This window comes from Mesoplodon densirostris, chromosome 4 (genome assembly GCF_025265405.1).
Source record: "Mesoplodon densirostris isolate mMesDen1 chromosome 4, mMesDen1 primary haplotype, whole genome shotgun sequence".
Lineage (NCBI taxonomy): Eukaryota > Metazoa > Chordata > Mammalia > Artiodactyla > Ziphiidae > Mesoplodon > Mesoplodon densirostris.
This window is the reverse complement of record NC_082664.1, coordinates 30,074,889-30,092,572: the sequence shown is the minus strand read 5'-3', so window position 1 is coordinate 30,092,572 and position 17,684 is coordinate 30,074,889. Positions and strand designations below refer to the sequence as shown.

Genomic DNA, 17,684 nt, shown 5'->3' with positions numbered 1-17,684 from the left:
TCTTCGCGAAAGAAAAGACAGCCCTGTTGTAAGGGAGGGAGTCCTGGGCCAGCAGTCTGGAGAGACTATGTAACCCCAGCACTTCCCCTAACCAGCTGAAAGGTAGATGGTCCAATCACAGCAGTTCTCCAAGCCTCAGTTTCCTCGGCTATAAAACGAAGGGTAGGCTTGTCGGGCCCCTAACTAAGTGTAACTTTCCAACCTGAGGCTCGGGGAGAAATCCATAAAACAAAATTCCTTCAAAGTACTGCTAGAAGTGAACTCACGGGTCAAGGTTGAACGATTTGTTCTTTGGGTCCAGGTAGCAGGGGCAGCCATAGGCCACCAATCCCAGTTAACTTATTAATACACTTTGCCCATACATGTGACTAGTCTTTAAATCTCCGCACCTTCGCAACCTTCCACGGAAACGCTGTGACCCAGGCAGGTCTGTAGCCTACACTTCAAAAGCCCGCCCCTGGGAGGGGAGGGGGTGAGGAGCCGAGGTCTAGTCGTGCGCCTGCGTACTGAGGTCGGAGGGCCGAGGTCGCGCGGCGAACCCCTCGCAAGCTCTGCAAACCGCGCGAGATTTCCTCCCGAGCTCTTTGGCGGTGAGTGAAGCGCGGGGCTCCGCCGGCCGGGGCTGTTAGGGCTGGGGAACCCGAAGCTGGGTCGGGCCCTTCAGGTGAGGGAGGCTCAAGGAACCAGGGTGACCTCCCGGCTTCCTCCCGGAGCTGCTGGCGACGCTAGCATTATTGCCTACGTCACTGGGATAGGGAATGCTCGAGAAGAAGCAGAAGCAGGGATTTTTTTTTTTTTTTTTTTTTTTTTAGAATTTTGGTAGTAAGCAACCTCAAGTTTGGACATAATTGTGTTTAAGGTGTCCTTGGGATGTTCATTTAACACATATTTAATGGGCACTTACCATGTGCCAGGCATAGGGGGTGAACATAAATCACTGAACTAAACAGGCGCGAGTCCCTATCTTGGTGTTTACATTCTGGGAAGTCAGTCTGAAATTCTGAGTTGTAGACGCAGATTTTTAGTAATTTACGTATGAGTGGTTGGTAGTAGGACCCATAGAAGGTGAAGCCACTGAGAAACGGAAGAGCCATGCAGGAATCCCCACATACTAGGGGAAAGGAAGGAAAAAAGTCTCAAAGGAAAGGAGAGCGACCGTCCAGAAAAAATGGAGGAAATCCCAGAGATTTACACGTTTTGTAATAAGGCCGTGGGCAACAGTCATTTGTGGCAGAATAATTGAGCAAGATCAGGGTAGAGAAGTTTTTTTGTTTTTTTTTTAAAGATGTTAGGAAGCTCATGTTATGGCAGTGGTGTGTGTTGTGTTTGCCTGTGGGTTCTAGTGCAGTCACTACCAGTTGTGCGACCAAGGGCAAGTTATTCAAACTCTCTGTGCCTCGTTTTCCTCCTCTATAAAATGGGAACAGTGACAGTACCATCCTCAGAGTGTTGTTGGGTGGAGGGGTTAAAGGAGACAATGGCTATTAAGTCTTTAGCCCAGTTCCTGGCACTTAGGAACATTCAGGAAACAGGCTGAGAGAAGGAACTTTCCCAAGATCCCGCGTGATTAGAAACAGGACATGTACTCTGCTTTTCCTAGTTGGGTGCCCTACCCCTTATAATAGGCTGCAAGGTAGATATACAGATAATACACTCTTTTTGACTGGCACTAGAATTTTTCAGTTGATCATTGATCTGGTATTATTTTGGAATATTGTTTACCACCAGTTAGGAACCTACGGGCAAATATGGTCTGCTTGATGTCAGTCAATAAGGACTTGAGTTTTTTTTTCCCTCCCATTTGGGATGAATAACACCACCACCACCACACCTCCTTTCAGATCTAGAGCTGGTGTATCCTATTGTATATTTTAATTTTGTGACTAAATTTCTTTATGTTTTAAATGTGTTGTTTGTTGTGCTATGGAGGGATATTGCACGATTATCCTACATTAGTTAATTGTAGTGTTTGATACTTGAAAACTTTCTAATTTAATACAGAGGGAGAAAACTTTAATAGTGTACTTTTCATGCTGATAAGCAGTATTTGGACAAATCTACAGTGTGCATAATTTCAAGTAATAAAACATACATTGAAAGTAATTAGGGAAAAGAGTGGCAAATATGAAACTTCATTTGGAAAGACTCCTTTGAAAATTTAGCCATCTTGGTGCTGTTAATCACCACTTAAGGTCAGTTATCTTTGGATCCAATATCAATTTGGAAAACTTTGCCTTTTAACCCTATGTAATTTACACACATGGTGATTCAATAGGAGATTTTCTTTAAAAAAATACATTTAGCCCTACAAGACATTATGAACTTCTCGCTGTGATGAAATAGGATGCACACAGCACCACCTTTAAAGATTCTTGTCTAAAAAGTCTGAACCTGCATATAAATCAAACCTCTAGATCTAACTACCTGTCAAGGATAAGAGGGGATATAGAAGAATGAAGTAAATGACATTATGAGAAAAAATAAAATAAAATAATAAAAATAGGGACTTCCCTGGCGGTCCAGTGGTTAAGACTCCACGCTTCCACTGCCGGGGCCACGGATTCCATCCCTGGTCAGGGAACTAAGATCCTGCATGCTGCTCAGCCAAAAAAAAAAAAAGACACTATGAGGATGCAATCAAAGGTCATTCAACAGACAAAGGAATGAAGAAACATGTTTTTTCAACAATCAGTGACATGAAATAAAAAAGGGGAGACTCAAAAATACAGTATATGGACCTTGATTCTAATGAACCAACTGTAAAAAGATGGAATTTGAATGTGCACTAGGTATTAGATAATGTCAAGGAATTACCTGGACTATTAATTCTGTTATGTTAATGGCATAATGTTTATGTTTAAAACAACCTGTTATTAGAGATGCATAACTGAGGGACTTTTGAATGAAATAGCATGATATCTGGGATTTTGTTTTAGTGGGAAGCTGGGGAACGCAGTCCTTAGCTGGCAACATTGTGTCCGAAAGGAGAGAGTGGATATTGAGAGCAACCAGCCATTAAGGTCACAACCAGTGAGATTATAAATATATACATTATAAAAAGAAAGGAAGCAAATAGGATGAATATCCATGTTCTTCATTCTATTTTATGGAATGCCACTAACATCAGACATTTAGTTCTTAATTAGGAGCAGAATTCCTCTCCTCTTGAAAAGGGTACCTACAGAAGAGTTGAACATTATTATGTGACTATATACGTGAAAACCGTGTTTGGAGGTGATTGGGGGGCAGTAGTGGAAAGAGTGAGGACAAGTGAGATCTGGGATGAGGAGATTTATGTTTCAGTCCTAACTCCTCTGCTTAACTGCTATGTGATCTTGGGTACAAACTGTACCTCAATTTCCATTGTAAAATAAGGATATTACCTATATACTTTGTTTTAAGAAATAAAAAAATCTGTGTGAAAGTTCTCCATAAGTTATCTCCATATAAATACTATGTTAAGCAAGATTTGAAAAATACCCCGTGATGATTATTTAACATTTTTCTGAGAAGTATACATAAATCTCAGGTCTATATAAGAAACTCAGGTACTATATGGGATATAGAGAAATATGAAGAAATTCAAGAGTCCTGCAAATTTAGAAACTAGATTAGTAGAGTCATGGGTAAATGAAATTACCCAGTGATACAAGGCAAGCATTATTAAATATCAAATGGATCTACAGATGGTTGTCAGATGTCTAAGTGTGCTGCTGTATAAACTTAGAAATGATGCTAAGAGCTAAATAGATTGCAACTGTTGATAAGCAACAAGGATATATTGTATAGCATGGGGCCTTATAGCCACTATCTTGTAATAACTTTTAGTGGAGTATAAGCTGTAAAAATGTTGAATCACTGTGCTCTACACCTGAAACTAATATAATAATGTAAATCAACTATAATTTAATAAAAAATATGTTGCAATTGTAAAAAAATAAGTCATTGATATAATTGTTGTTCTTGGGCCTCTCAATGTTATTAGGTACTAAAGAGGATGAAATAAAATATCTAATGAGAGAAGACAACTAGTAAATAATTTAAAAAGGATAATATTTGCTTAGTAACTTAAAAATCAAACCACTTAGACATATAGGATGGAAATTTTTATGTAGTAGTTAAGTGATTGGAATGTCAGACAGCTTGGGTTTGGATCTCAACTCCACCACCTTAAGAAAGTGCTTAAACCCTTTAAGGCACATTTCCTCATCTATAAATTGGGGATAATAATAAAATATTTAATAGGATTGTTAGATTAAATGAAATATATATTAAATATTATTAAATACTACATGGATATATATGTGCATATATATATATATATATATATATGTATGTATATATGTTTCATAGCACAACAGTCCTTGGTACAGAATAACACTAACGGTCTGTTCTCATTTTTAGTGATGGATAAAGTAAGCATGCCCAAGTCAGATAGTGCTAGCATTGGAACTTCATTTTGCTTCTTTCATTAGCTCAGATTGTAAACCCAGAATAAACTGATCCTTTTTTGGCCATTCTATATTACATAATTTCCTAGAAGATGAGGATTTTAAAATGCTTTTGATGTATTACTTTTATAATCAGCAGAACTATTAAGAAATTTCCATTTTGATAAATGAATAAAAATTTTTGAAAATTTGGTTACATCTCAAATGGCTAGTGTTTTATTTGCTACTAGACTAACTGGCTAACTCTGGAGGAATATATCATGTTGTTTTCTTTTAATCAAGCTACAGTAGGAGCCTTAATCATGATGGCTTGAAGATGAATGTGCTTGAATTATGAGGCCAAAAACATTTTGTTCCACTCAATCTTCAGTGAATTTGTTCTTATTAGCTAAATATTCTAATTAGATTTAGTCTTTCTTCATATATTTGCTTTTGGAGGCAAACTCTAACAGGAGACTACATCTTTTTTGGATCCTAAATATGATTTTTCCTCTCCTTGTTCAGAAACACAAATGTACTTTTTTTTAACTTTTAAATTGTTGAATATTTCATAACTTACTTGTGATTTAAAACGTTTCTGTTTATAGGAGTTATTTTATACAGAAGTCTTGTGAGACCACTGTGCAAACAAGGTGATGATTGTACAGAGAGTGGTATTGAATTCCCGACCTGGTATGTATTTGTGTGTGATGAAGGAACAGCTGTGGTCTTTAATAATTATTAATGCAAATGGAGGAACAAAAAGTAATAATATGATGTAAATGTGGTAAATTAGGTAGGAAGATGTTAACACTAGTAGAGATATTAGAAGAAACTCTTTAAACAATATAATATTCATTTTAAATTTTTATTTATTTATTCATTCATTCATTCTTGGCTGCGTTGGGTCTTCATTTCTGTGCGCAAGCTTTCTCTAGTTGAGGTGAGCGGGGGCCACTCTGTTGTGGTGTGCAGGCTTCTCATTGCTGTGGCTTCTCTTGTTGCAGAGCACGGGCTCTAAGTGTGTGGGCTTCAGTAGTTGTGGTGCATGGGCTTAGTTGCTCCGTGGGATCTTCCCGGACCAGGGCTCTAACTTGTGTTTCCTGCATTGGCAGGCGGATTCTTGACCACTGCACCACCAGGGAAGTCCCAATATTCATTTTTTTAAATGATAACTTATCAAGGCCACTTGTTGGGGAAATAAGGTATTTTAAAATTATTATAATTTTTAGAAGGTTATATTACAAATATATGTGGCTTTTGTTTTTTCTTTATAATGTGTATCATTGATTCTTAAGATGTGCTTTTCTGTTTTATGTGAAAAGCACTGACCTATGTCATCCTAGGTCATCTAACCTGACATCTAACCTGAATCATAGAAGCGTAGGTATGGAAGTAACCTTAGAGGTTTGGGCCCATGCTGCCTTGGTTTTGGTGCTTACCTAGCATGTGGCCTGGGAAAGACACTTAACCTTTTCTCAGTTTTAGTAAAGTGAGCAATTAGATTAAAATGTCTACGTTCTATTTTCACCTTATAAATTTGATGATTCAATGAATATGAAGTTTTAATTATATTCATTTAGTTTCTCTTTTCATCTTAAAATGAGGAAGGATAGTTTACCTGTTTACTTTGGCTAATGTGGTATTTCTGCTACCTTGTAAATTTTAATTTTCATAGTTAAAAAAAAAGCTGGCTGTGCTTTTTCACTTTTTGAAATCCTTCTATAATTTTATAACAGATGAGGTGATTTACCTGTAATCACCTTAAAAAAGAAATTTTTACATTGACAGCAATATGCCAAAGGAAATTCTTGGAGAAAACCAAGAGCAAGTGAAACTATTTGAAGAATTTATGCTGAGTTACAGAAAAATTACAAAACAATATGGATTTCTTCATGTGTGTATTCCAGGAGTGCTCTAAATCTTAGAGTGACCTTTTAAAAATAATAAATAATTCTATGGGAAAGTGACTTTTTGATTTATATTTTTGCCTAATATTCTAGGAAAAAATGGTAATCCAGTGGCGGAAAATTTTCGAGTAGAAGAAGTAAACTTACCAGATAATATCAATGAAGGACAAGTACAAGTCAGAACTCTTTACCTTTCTGTGGATCCTTACATGGTAAGAATCAGGATTTTGTGACTTAGTGAAAATAATTTTATTTTCATATTTTTTCATGTTGCATCTGAATTTCATTGTGCAAGCCTCATGATTAATAAATATTTGAGGGACTTCCCTGGTGGCGCAGTGGTTAAGAATTCGCCTGCCAGTGCAGGGGACATGGGCTTGAGCCCTGGTCCGGGAAGATCCCACATGCTGTGGAGCAACTAAGCCCGTGGACCACAACTACCGAGCCTGTCCTCTAGAGCCCGCGAGCCACAACTCCTGAGCCCGCGTGCCGCAACTACTGGAGCCTGCACGCCTAGAGCCCGTGCTTGGCAACAAGAGAAGCCACTGCAATGAGAAGCCTGCGCACCGAAACGAAGAGTAGTCCCCGCTCGCCACAACTAGAGAAAGCCCGCGTGCAGCAACGAAGACCCAATGCAGCCAAAAAAACATAAATGAATAAATAAATTTATAAAAAAAAATCACTCTGAACCCTCAGACTAGTCCTTTCTGTTATATTTTCTCAAAACAGTACCTTGACCTTCAGCCTATATCCCAGTTGTAATTAATAATTATTTGTGCTTTTATTAGATATTTTCGCTAATATAATCTTATTATGACAAAGATCTTATTTATCACTGTATCTCCAGTGACAAGCATAAGTGCTTATTAAGTATTGAAGGAAGGAAGAAAATTACTTTGGTTGCTTTCACTTGACACTGTTCTAAAAAAAAAAAAGGACATAAGCATCTTTAAAGGGGAAAAAAGAAATCTGATGAACATTAAATTATTGAAATTTTATATCATTCCAAATTCACAAGTAATTTTAATCACTATGTATGTACTGTATTTTACATGGTTATATTTAATATGTATATACTATTTTGATTTCATATTTGTGATTTTATATTCATACCTTCATATGAAAAACTAGTCCAGATATTATTATTATTTTGGTGGTTGTATAACATTTTATTGTGTTGACATCATTCGCTTACCTATGGGGAATTACTCGTTCCCACTTTTTCTATTAGCCTTAAGAATCAGGTTCTTGGTGTGGCCAGTATCCAGTGGCTGCTGGACTTGCTTTTCAAGAATATATGGGAGGGGCACACAAGCAGAAGTGTAGGGTATTCCCATAGAAGCTTCTGCCTCAATTCCCTATGTGGTCTTTTCCCCTGGTGAACTGAACCAGACCATGGGGGGCCCCTTGATCAAGCAGCCTTCCATCTATTCCATCTCCTGGACCACACTGTAGGCTTGTACATCTTGGCCTTCATGAGAGAGGCAAGAGTGAGCCACAGAGAGGAAGAAAGCCTGATTACCTCTGGGAGAAGTCTTTAGCCCTAGTCCTATGCAAAGGTGTGGTGCTATTGTGACATTATGTCTTTGAGGAAGAAAGAGAACATCCAGCTGAGGTTAGGAGGAATGTTGTAGTGCTTGGTCTGAAGTTGTGATGAATGACTGTATAAAAATTGTTTCATTTCTCTTTTGGGTTATTTCCATTGAGGAAGCAGTATTGCTTGGCTGAAGAAATGAGCACTATTATGGTCTATATGTTACTAGTTTGTTTTCTATAAAAAAATGGACAGTTTTATAATATTATCAGCAACAGTAAGTGTACCTAATTTGCTACAATCCATTGAAACCATTGACACAGTATCTTGTATTATTTTTGCTAGCATAATGTATGTAATATTATATAAATTTCTTTAAGTAATTAAGAATTTTAACAGCTTTATTGAACTATAATCCACATTTCATACAGTTTACACATTTAAAGTGTACAATTCAGTGGTTTTTAGTCTATTCACAAAGTTGTGGAACTATCACCACAATCTAATTTTAGAACATACTTAAATTCCTTTTTAATTTCACTTCTTTACCTGTTATAGAAGGGATACTTTTTTTTCAGGATAAAAAATAACTGAAAGGAAGAGAGAAATTAAGGTAAGTTTTGTTTGGCTAACACTGTACTTAACATTACTTATTACAAACTTTCTTTTAGTCACTGGGTAAATTAGTAAACTGTTTCAGTATTATCAGAGAGAATTATCCTAATCTATGTTTTCTTTTCTTAGCGTTGTAGAATGAATGAAGACACTGGCAGTGACTATATATCACCTTGGCAGCTGTCTCAGGTGGTTGATGGTGGAGGTATTGGGATTATAGAAGAAAGCAAACACACAAATTTTACTAAAGGCGATTTTGTGACTTCTTTCTATTGGCCCTGGCAAACCAAGGTTATTCTAGATGGAAATATCCTTGAAAAGGTGATGTATAATATAAAGTATCTGATTTTTCCCCCCTGTAATTCCTTTTTTATGCATTTGGTGCTCAGTTCTTTTTGTTATCAGGGAAAAAATAAAAGCACATGTTTTCTTTTTAGATAGCTGTCAGAATATGGAAAGCCTTTTATTCCTCTTCCACTGTTGGTTGTAACTATGTATGACAGTTCTTAGATTGCCAATGAGTGATGATGTTTTCTATATTTAATTTCTCAAATTTTACATAAATGTTTTATACTAAGAACTAGAAGGCCCCTTATAGTTGTATGCTTTAAAGTTTCCTGAGAAATTACCACTTGACTTAAGAAATTCATTTGGTTTGTGCTTAATTCCATCTTGTTTCAGAAATCTTGAGTTCGGTTTCTACTGTTAGGCTGAACCATGTGGAATTACCAATATTTGTCTGTTTTGACCTACAAAAACTGGCAGCCTCATGTAATTCAGCCTAATATTTGTCATCAAGGAAGTTACCTTATATCTCTGAACCTCAGTTTCCTCATGTGCAAAATGAAAACAATAGCTACCTCACAAGTGAATGTGAAAATTAAATTAAATTTAGCTATGAGAAATGTGATTAAGGCTTTGTAAAAAGCTTTATAAAATTTTAGTATTTTTTATGATTACAAATTATTATAATCAGTTAAAGATGGCTGTTAAGATAAAATGAGGTGCGGGAGACATTACACAATCATTTGGCAGCTTAATGGTACTAGTAAAATATATTTAACTAGAAATCTCATAGCAGGAAGTGAAAGAGAAACATTCAGCACTTTCTAGTTTTCCCTGTCATTGTGCTATAGTGGGAAATTGGGCAACTGGAGAGAGCTTAAAAATGTTTGGGGAGTAGGTATTAGAAATGAGGAAGAGGAATTCAGAAGGGATAGAAAAATGATCTTTGCTAAAAGCAAACTTATCTCACAATGTTTTTATACTGGCTTTACTAATAAATGACTATTAACTACAGGATACATTTCTGTGTAGTGTACGGTAGACCTTTCTGTATATTATAGACTTTAATATCTCCATTACCTTTATTCACACATCAGACTTAACTGATAGCCATTTAAAACTGCTGATTACAAACCGCCACTTTCTTTCTTTGTGGCAGACCAAGGTAGCGAATCTTGATTACTTTTGGTGGTTTACTGAGTTTTTACCAAAATTATTCAATTCCTTAAAAACTATTATAAAACCTTTATGGTAGGGAGTCTTTCTATATAATTTTTTTTCAATTATCCCTAATGTTACAGATAAGAAAACAGGCACAGAAAATGTGAGAGAAGTATAATTAACTATTGATTGGGCCTGGTAAACATATAACCGTAAAATGCTAAAAAGCTGACAGAGACCTCATTTTATTCTGTAATTAAGCTAGAAGAAATTGTATCACACCTTCCTTACATTTCCATGGACCATTTTAAGCATCAGTAATGAGAACTGTTAGAGTTTGAGCTCTTTTTTTTTTTTTTTTTTTTTTGCGGTACTTGGGCTTCTCACTGTTGTGGCCTCTCCCGTTGCGGAGCACAGGCTCTGGACGCACAGGCTCAGCGGCCATGGCTCACGGGCCCAGCCGCTCCGCAGCATGTGGGATCTTCCCGGACCGGGGCACGAACCCGTGTCCTCTGCATCGGCAGGCGGACTCTCAACCACTGCGCCACCAGGGAAGCCCTGAGCTCATTTTTATATAGAGAAATGTTTACTCTGGAATTGCTCAGAGATTTTTAAACCTTCCAGTTTTGCCTAGTGTTTTCCTGTTAAGTGTTTCCTCTCTTTTGAGATATTTGGGACATTGCAAGAAAGAATGTTTGGTATCTCTTATGTGGCAATTCTTTTTTAAAGGTTTTGTAGGGTTTTTTTACTATAAAGAAAAGTAATATTCTTTTTTTTTTTTTTTTTACTTTGTACAAGTAAATTACAGAATTTTAACAAGACTGAAGAATGGTTTATTGTTCTTGAAACTATGTTGGGTTGTTTATTAGTCCACTTTAACTGCCATTACAAAATACCATAGACTGAAATTTATTTTCTCACAGTTCTGGAGTCTAGAAGTCTGAGGTCAAGGTGCTGGAACATTTGGTTTCAGGTGAAGCCTCTCTTCCTGGCTTAAAGATGGCTGCCTTCTCACTGTGTCCTCACACAGCATCCAACCTTTCCTCTGTGCACCTGCATAGAAAGAGATCTCTGGTGCCTCTTCCTCTTTTAAGGACATAAGTCCTATCAGATTAGGGCCCCACCTTTATGACCTCATTTAACCTTATCTCCTTAAAGGCCCTATCTCCAAATATACTCACACTAAGAGTTAGGTCTTCACTATATGAATTTGGGGGGGACACAATACAGTACTTAACAGGTTGTCTCTACCCTGTTGACTTAAAATGGAAATTACTAGTATTATTTTTAAAAGGTATGTATATATTTTTTAGGTAGACTCACAGCTTGTGGATGGACACCTTTCATACTTTCTTGGAGCTATAGGGATGCCTGGTTTGACTTCCTTGATTGGGATCCAGGAAAAAGGTCATATAACTGCTGAATCTAATCAGACAATGGTTGTTAGTGGGGCTGCTGGTGCTTGTGGATCCTTAGCTGGGCAGGTAAACTTTTGGAGAATAATCTGATTTTCTAAAAAACTAGTCATAACTGAATCTCTGGATATGTGTATATAATTTAAAATATAAAATTGAACAAATTTATAATATGATTATTTTACACATTTTTGGTAGAAATGATGTTATAGCATGCTTAGACTCTCTTCTTAACAATATGAAAAATGTTATAGATTTTTGTATTTTGTTCTCTTTTTTTTATTTTTATTTTTATATATTTTTTGCGGTACGTGGGCCTCTCACTGTTGTGGCCTCTCCGTTGCGGAGCTCTGGACGCGCAGGCTCAGCGGCCATGGCCCACGGGCCCAGCCACTCCGTGGCATGTGGGATCCTCCCGGACCGGGGCACGAACCCGTGTCCCCTGCATCGGCAGGCGGACTCTCAACCGCTGCACCACCAGGGAAGCCCTGTATTTTGTTCTCTTTTAACCAAAAATGACATGGTAAATGCTAGAGCATTGCTCTAATCAATATGAAGAAGAAAATCACAGAGTACCTGTCTGGAGTTACATGAATTAAAAAACAAATTTATATTTAAAAAAAATCATCTTCAAATAAGAAAGCACTTATTGAGGGTGCTTCCCTGGTGGCGCAGTGGTTGAGAGTCCGCATGCCGATGCAGGGGACATGGGTTCGTGTCCCGGTCCGGGAAGATCCCACATGCTGCGGAGCGGCTAGGCCCGTGAGCCATGGCCGCTGAGCCTGTGCGTCCAGAGCCTGTGCTCCGCAACGGGAGAGGCCACAATAGTGAGAGGCCCGCGTACCGCGAAAAAAAAAAAAAAAAAAAAAGAAAGCACTTACTGGGTTCTAGAAGTATAGTAAATATTTATGATAGAAATTTATAAAGTACATTGTTTTATGAATAATAGCCTTTATAGTGTGAAACCATCGAAACAAAACATTTTATCTTAATAGTGATTTTAGTTGCTCACAGGCCTGAAAATTATTGAATTGCAAGATAGAGATGTTTTGGGTCTGACTATTCCTTTTATGACATCATCTTTAAATTGCGAGATTTTAACATTCAAACTAACTCTAATTTTATTCAATCTTAATTTTTAAAAGAATGCCATTATATCTGTTCTCAGTTCTTTTGGTTTCAAATTACTTTCAGCTAAAAGCCTTATAATGTAACCTCAGTTGTGATGAACACTTTCATATATGTACTTGTATTAACTTTCATACTTTCACATTTTTACATTTAAATTGTGACAGTAGAAAGTTGTTTAATTTTCAAAAATTTCCCCCCTAGATTGGCCATTTGATGGGCTGTTCCAGAGTTGTGGGAATTTGTGGAACACCTGAGAAGTGCCTCCTTTTGACCTCAGAACTGGGCTTTGATGCTGCAATTAATTATAAAGAGGGGAGTGTGGCAGAACAACTCCGTGAATTATGCCCCTCTGGAGTGGATGTTTACTTTGACAATGTTGGCGGTGACATCAGTGATACAGTGATAAGTCAGGTTGTTTTCTGATTTGTTTGTTATAAATTTGAATACTACGGTTTATTTGATGTGATATCTTTTTACCTGATACTGAGAGAGAATAAAAAACTTTATAAAATTGTAGGGTTTATGGTGAAAAACATGATGGTCAGTATTGTAATTAAGTGATACAGAAGGGCTTGCTGAAGCTACTTCCATTTGTTTGTGGATTTGCACTGTGAGCGTCAATTTCAGTTCTTTGCTAGCAATGTTATATTTTCACCTGTAATTTATTTTTGTGAAAAAATACAGTTGTATTATTCAAATGAAATTCTAACCTTTAACTCACTTCTAACCATCAACCAACTTACATCAGCCAACTTACAGCCATGACTTTGGGTAAGGAAAGGATTTTCATAGCTTGCAGGTATTTACATATTTTAATTGACAGTGTTACAGTTTATCAACATTAGCTGTTAACACTGCATTGTCCTTTACTCTTATGTAAAATTGTTTTCAATTGAGGTTAAATTATTTAAATTCTAAGAAATACTCTACCAATAATAACAAAAGTAGCAACAATGATGACAGTGAGAACTAATGCAATTCTTTTGCTGATTACCAAACTCTTATTTACTGCTGTGTTCCTTTGGAGTAGACTTATTTTCTAGCTAATTAAAGCTCTCTAATACATATAACGGGTAAGTCTTCAAAACAAAATCAATTAATTGGCATTATAATTATATAATACTAATTATATAATACTATAATGCCAATTATAACTGGCATTATAGTATTGAATACTATAGGGAATTCTCTGGAGGTGGTCCAGTTGTTAGGACTGTATGCTTTCACTGCCCAGGGCGCAGGTTCAATCCCTGGTCAGGGAACTAAGATACCACAAACCGAGTGGTGCGGCCATTTGAAAAAAGAAGAAAAGGATTAAATATTACAGTCAAGGAGGCTTTCATTGAGGCGGCCATAAAATTAGTAAACATAGGGAAGGTGTATATCTTAGGTTATAATCATCAATTTTCTCTGAACAGATGAATCAGAACAGCCACATCATCCTATGTGGTCAAATTTCTCAGTACAACAAAGATGTGCCTTATCCTCCTCCACTACCCTCTGCTGTAGAAGCAATCCTGAAAGAAAGAAACATCACAAGGTGTGTTCTACGCTTTCCCCTTATTACCAGATTCAAGGGGTTTAAAGATCATGGATGTATACAAAATATGTTGTTCTTCATATATAATTTTTCTTATTAAATAAAACTTGAAAATACACATTTTAAGGTGGTCATTTAGGTTTTGGTTAACTAGGTCCCTGGCAGAAAACTTTTTGAAAAATGCATCTGTTCAATCAATCTTTTGCAAATCTTTTTTGCGAGTGTTAGAAATTCAACTCATATTGGCTTAAGTGTGAAGGAAATTTATTGGCTCATGTATCTAAGAAGTTCAATATTAGTACTGGCTTAGATTTGGCTGGATAAAAGGTTTGCATAGTGGTGTCATGACTCAAGTTTTTTTTTTTAATTAATTAATTCTTACTTTTGGCTGTGTTGGGTCTTCATTGCTGCGCACGGGCTTTCTCTAGTTGTGGCGAGTGGGGGCTACTCTTCGTTGCGGTGCACGGGCCTCTCATTGCGGTGGCTTCTCTTGTTACGGAGCACGGGCTCTAGGTGCACAGGCTTCAGTAGTTGTGGCTCGTGGGCTCTAGAGCACAGGTTCAGTAGTTGTGGCGCACGGGCTTAGTTGCTCCACGGCATGTGGGATCCTCCCGGACCAGGGCTCGAACCCATGTCCCCCGCATTGGCAGGTGGAGTCTTAACCACTGCACCACCAGGGAGGTCCCATGACTCAGTTTTTCTTCACCCCTGGGCTGTGCTTTCTTCTGGATTGTCTTGGCTCCCTCGCAGGCTCTTCTCTTGCAGCAGCGGGAGGATGACTGTTATCTTTACTCTTACATTTTACCAGATTAGCAATCCAAGCAAAAAAGAGAACAGCTCTCTTCTTGCAGTTTTATCACATCTCCAAGCTGATACTTAATGGCTCAGACTGGCCTGGCTTTTGTCACATGAGGGTGGGGAAAGGATGTCATCCACAAAGTAAAATCACAGTGTTACTACCAAATGGGATTATAGATGCTGGGCAGACAATACAATAGAAGTCCATTATACTTAGGCTTGTAACTACACCTAAAGCTGTATCTGACCAGACTCTGTGTGATTAAGTCCTAATGTTTGAAAGATTAACAAATTTTAGAGTTCTGGAATGATTTGATTTGGGCTTTCTCACTCCCTCCCTAGTCTCTGATCATTATCCTTTTCTTCCCCATTACAGAGAAAGATTTCTGGTGTTAAATTTTAAGGACAAATTTGAATCTGGTATTCTCCAGCTGAGTCAGTGGTTTAAAGAAGGAAAGCTAAAGGTAGAACTTGCTTCTGTTCTTTATCAGTATTATTCTTCCTGCTACTTGATATACTTTTGTATTATTTGAATTTAATATTAGTTTTGTAATAAATATTTCTACAGAAGAAAAGTATACTGAACATTATAAATGAACTTTACCGCCTGAGTGAGGGTAACTCTTCTGATTGAGAAACCCTCTCATTATTCCCTTTATCTAAAATTTTATTAATGTTTACTTTTCTTAGACTATATTACAAAATCAGTAGGTTTTTGTTTTTTCCAAATTGTAATATTCATTAACAAATATTTATGGAATGCTACTATGAGTTAGAAGCTGTGCTTTCTCGAAAGTCTTATAAGCACCTCCTAGTACCTCTCCACCACCATACATCTTTCCTGCCCTCCCTGGACATTCTAATAGATCTCTTGGCTGTGGCTGAAAATCAGGAATTATTGATCTGGGGTCCAGAGACCCTGACCTAGGATGTTCTTGAAATGTGAAAATGATAGGCAAAGTTGTATGTGTGTGTGCTTATATACTTCGTTTTTTGAAAAGAAGGTGTATAGCATGTGATATTACAAACTGAAGATTAGACAATGGGAAAATAGGATTCTACTTAAAAAAATGAATTGATAGGAATATCTCTTTTTAGACAGAAAATGCTAAATAGTATTGCTGCCTTTTGCAAAACTAAAAACTGTTAAATAGAAACACTTAAGTCTAAAGAATATAAAATATACCTATTTTGATTTACAGATCAAAGAGACTATGATAAATGGATTGGAAAACATGGGAGGTAAGATGAATGTAGATTTATTTATTATACACATGAGTTCAGCACAGATACTCTTTTTTCTTTTAATTCTACTTCTCTGTTGTTTTTTTCTTTTTAAATCATTTCTTTCCTGTAAAGTCTTGATCAAACTTCATGAAGTTCAACTTAGTGGTATTTAAGAGCCATTGTTTTCACATTTCAAATTGTAAAGTAAGTGTTTCTTTGGTTTTGTAAATAACTTATGAAAAAAATGTAAGAATTGTGCAAGTCATTTAGCCTCTAGGTAACTTTTTCTGATTGAATGGTTCTAAGCCATCATAAGATTACATGAAGCAAATTTTCAATATTGGGTTTTTTTTTTTTACTAACATACACAGATTTCAACACTCTCTTTTGTTTCAAATAAAGAGGATTGAATAAAACTGATAATTTTTCCTTTTTGAGAAAAAAATTTAATATATTTGGAGATGTATATTTCACTTAGTAAAACTTCATGACTAGATTTCTAATATTTTAAAGTTATTTAAAAATTGTTATTGCTGACATTTATCCTCATATTTATTTGCCTCTCGTCTTCAGACGCTGTAACAGTGAACATGGATGTAGACACCAATTAATCATTTCTAGTTTGGGTAAAAACACATTTTTAAGATGTTAATTGGGTTAGTTTGTCCTGTAACTTTGCCAGTGTTTTACCTGAGGTTTCTTTTCATGACAATTTCCTTCTGTACTTAAAATCATTGAAGAAATTATTCAAATTAATTGTATGTGTCTGACCTACTGATAAACATGTATGATGGTGACATTTATGTTTTCAGATAACCTAGTTTTTTTTTTCTTTCCAGCTGCATTCCAGTCCATGATGACAGGAGGTAACATCGGAAAGCAGATAGTTTGCATTTCAGAAGAAACCTCTTTGTTACCTCTGTAAACATCTTCATTAAGGAAATACACGGATTGCTTTCCGTTTTGCACAAAGATTTCAAGATACATTAAAAAAAACCTTAAGAGTACAGATACCTTTTGATTTAAACGTGATCATAGGTGATATTTTCTTAGCTGCATAACATAATTCTTTCCTATGTCTTCAATATCATATATGTATTCTTCATCCAATATGATTATTTACAATAATAGATTGAAGTCAACATGACCTATTTTTCCTTCTTTTGCTAAAACTAATATTACATGAAATTTATATCAGATATTCTGAAACCACTGAAGATTTGATGTAACTGTTTAATAGATCATACAAAATATTTTTTAAATTAATAACTTTTATTAACTTCATAAGTTGTATTTAGAATACTTGAGAAGGCACTTAGTAAATATTGAACTGGACATGCTTTACGTAATTCTTGAACTGAAGCTTGGTGAAGAATAAATTGGGATGGTCTTTCCATATTGTAGATGGAAGAGGGACTTAATTGCCGGGTCTGTGTGTGTGTAGGGGTTTGGGGGAATTCAGAGCTTGTGGAACAGTTTTTGGGGTAGGAGAGCTGAGGCTTTGTGTTGGGAGTAGTATGAGAAGTTAAATAACTGAGGTTGGTTAGGTTGATGGAGGGACTAGATTTACTACAGAAGATATGTGTTTTGCCAGGTAGTTCACAGTATAGCCTAAAAACTCAAATATATATTGATAAA

The 17,684-nt window shown here is 36.5% G+C and overlaps 1 protein-coding gene across 3 annotated transcripts; it reads left to right on the top strand.

Moving 5' to 3' along the window:
* Positions 1 to 506: 506 nt before the first annotated feature.
* Positions 507 to 17,053, top strand: PTGR2 (prostaglandin reductase 2). Of its 3 annotated transcripts, none has more exons than XM_060095864.1 (10): positions 507 to 590; positions 5,039 to 5,123; positions 6,434 to 6,552; positions 8,619 to 8,810; positions 11,249 to 11,419; positions 12,683 to 12,892; positions 13,900 to 14,021; positions 15,196 to 15,283; positions 16,022 to 16,061; positions 16,886 to 17,053. In XM_060095864.1, exons 2-10 carry the CDS (start codon positions 5,087 to 5,089, stop codon positions 16,969 to 16,971), a joined length of 1,065 nt encoding a protein of 354 aa, XP_059951847.1. In that variant the 5' UTR covers positions 507 to 590; positions 5,039 to 5,086; the 3' UTR covers positions 16,972 to 17,053. The 3 variants fall into 3 exon arrangements, with proteins under 3 accessions (XP_059951847.1, XP_059951848.1, XP_059951849.1); XM_060095865.1 differs by lacking the exon at positions 507 to 590 and adding an exon at positions 607 to 664; XM_060095866.1 differs by lacking the exon at positions 507 to 590 and adding an exon at positions 5,546 to 5,635 and having other exon boundaries at positions 5,038 to 5,123.
* Positions 17,054 to 17,684: the final 631 nt, after the last annotated feature.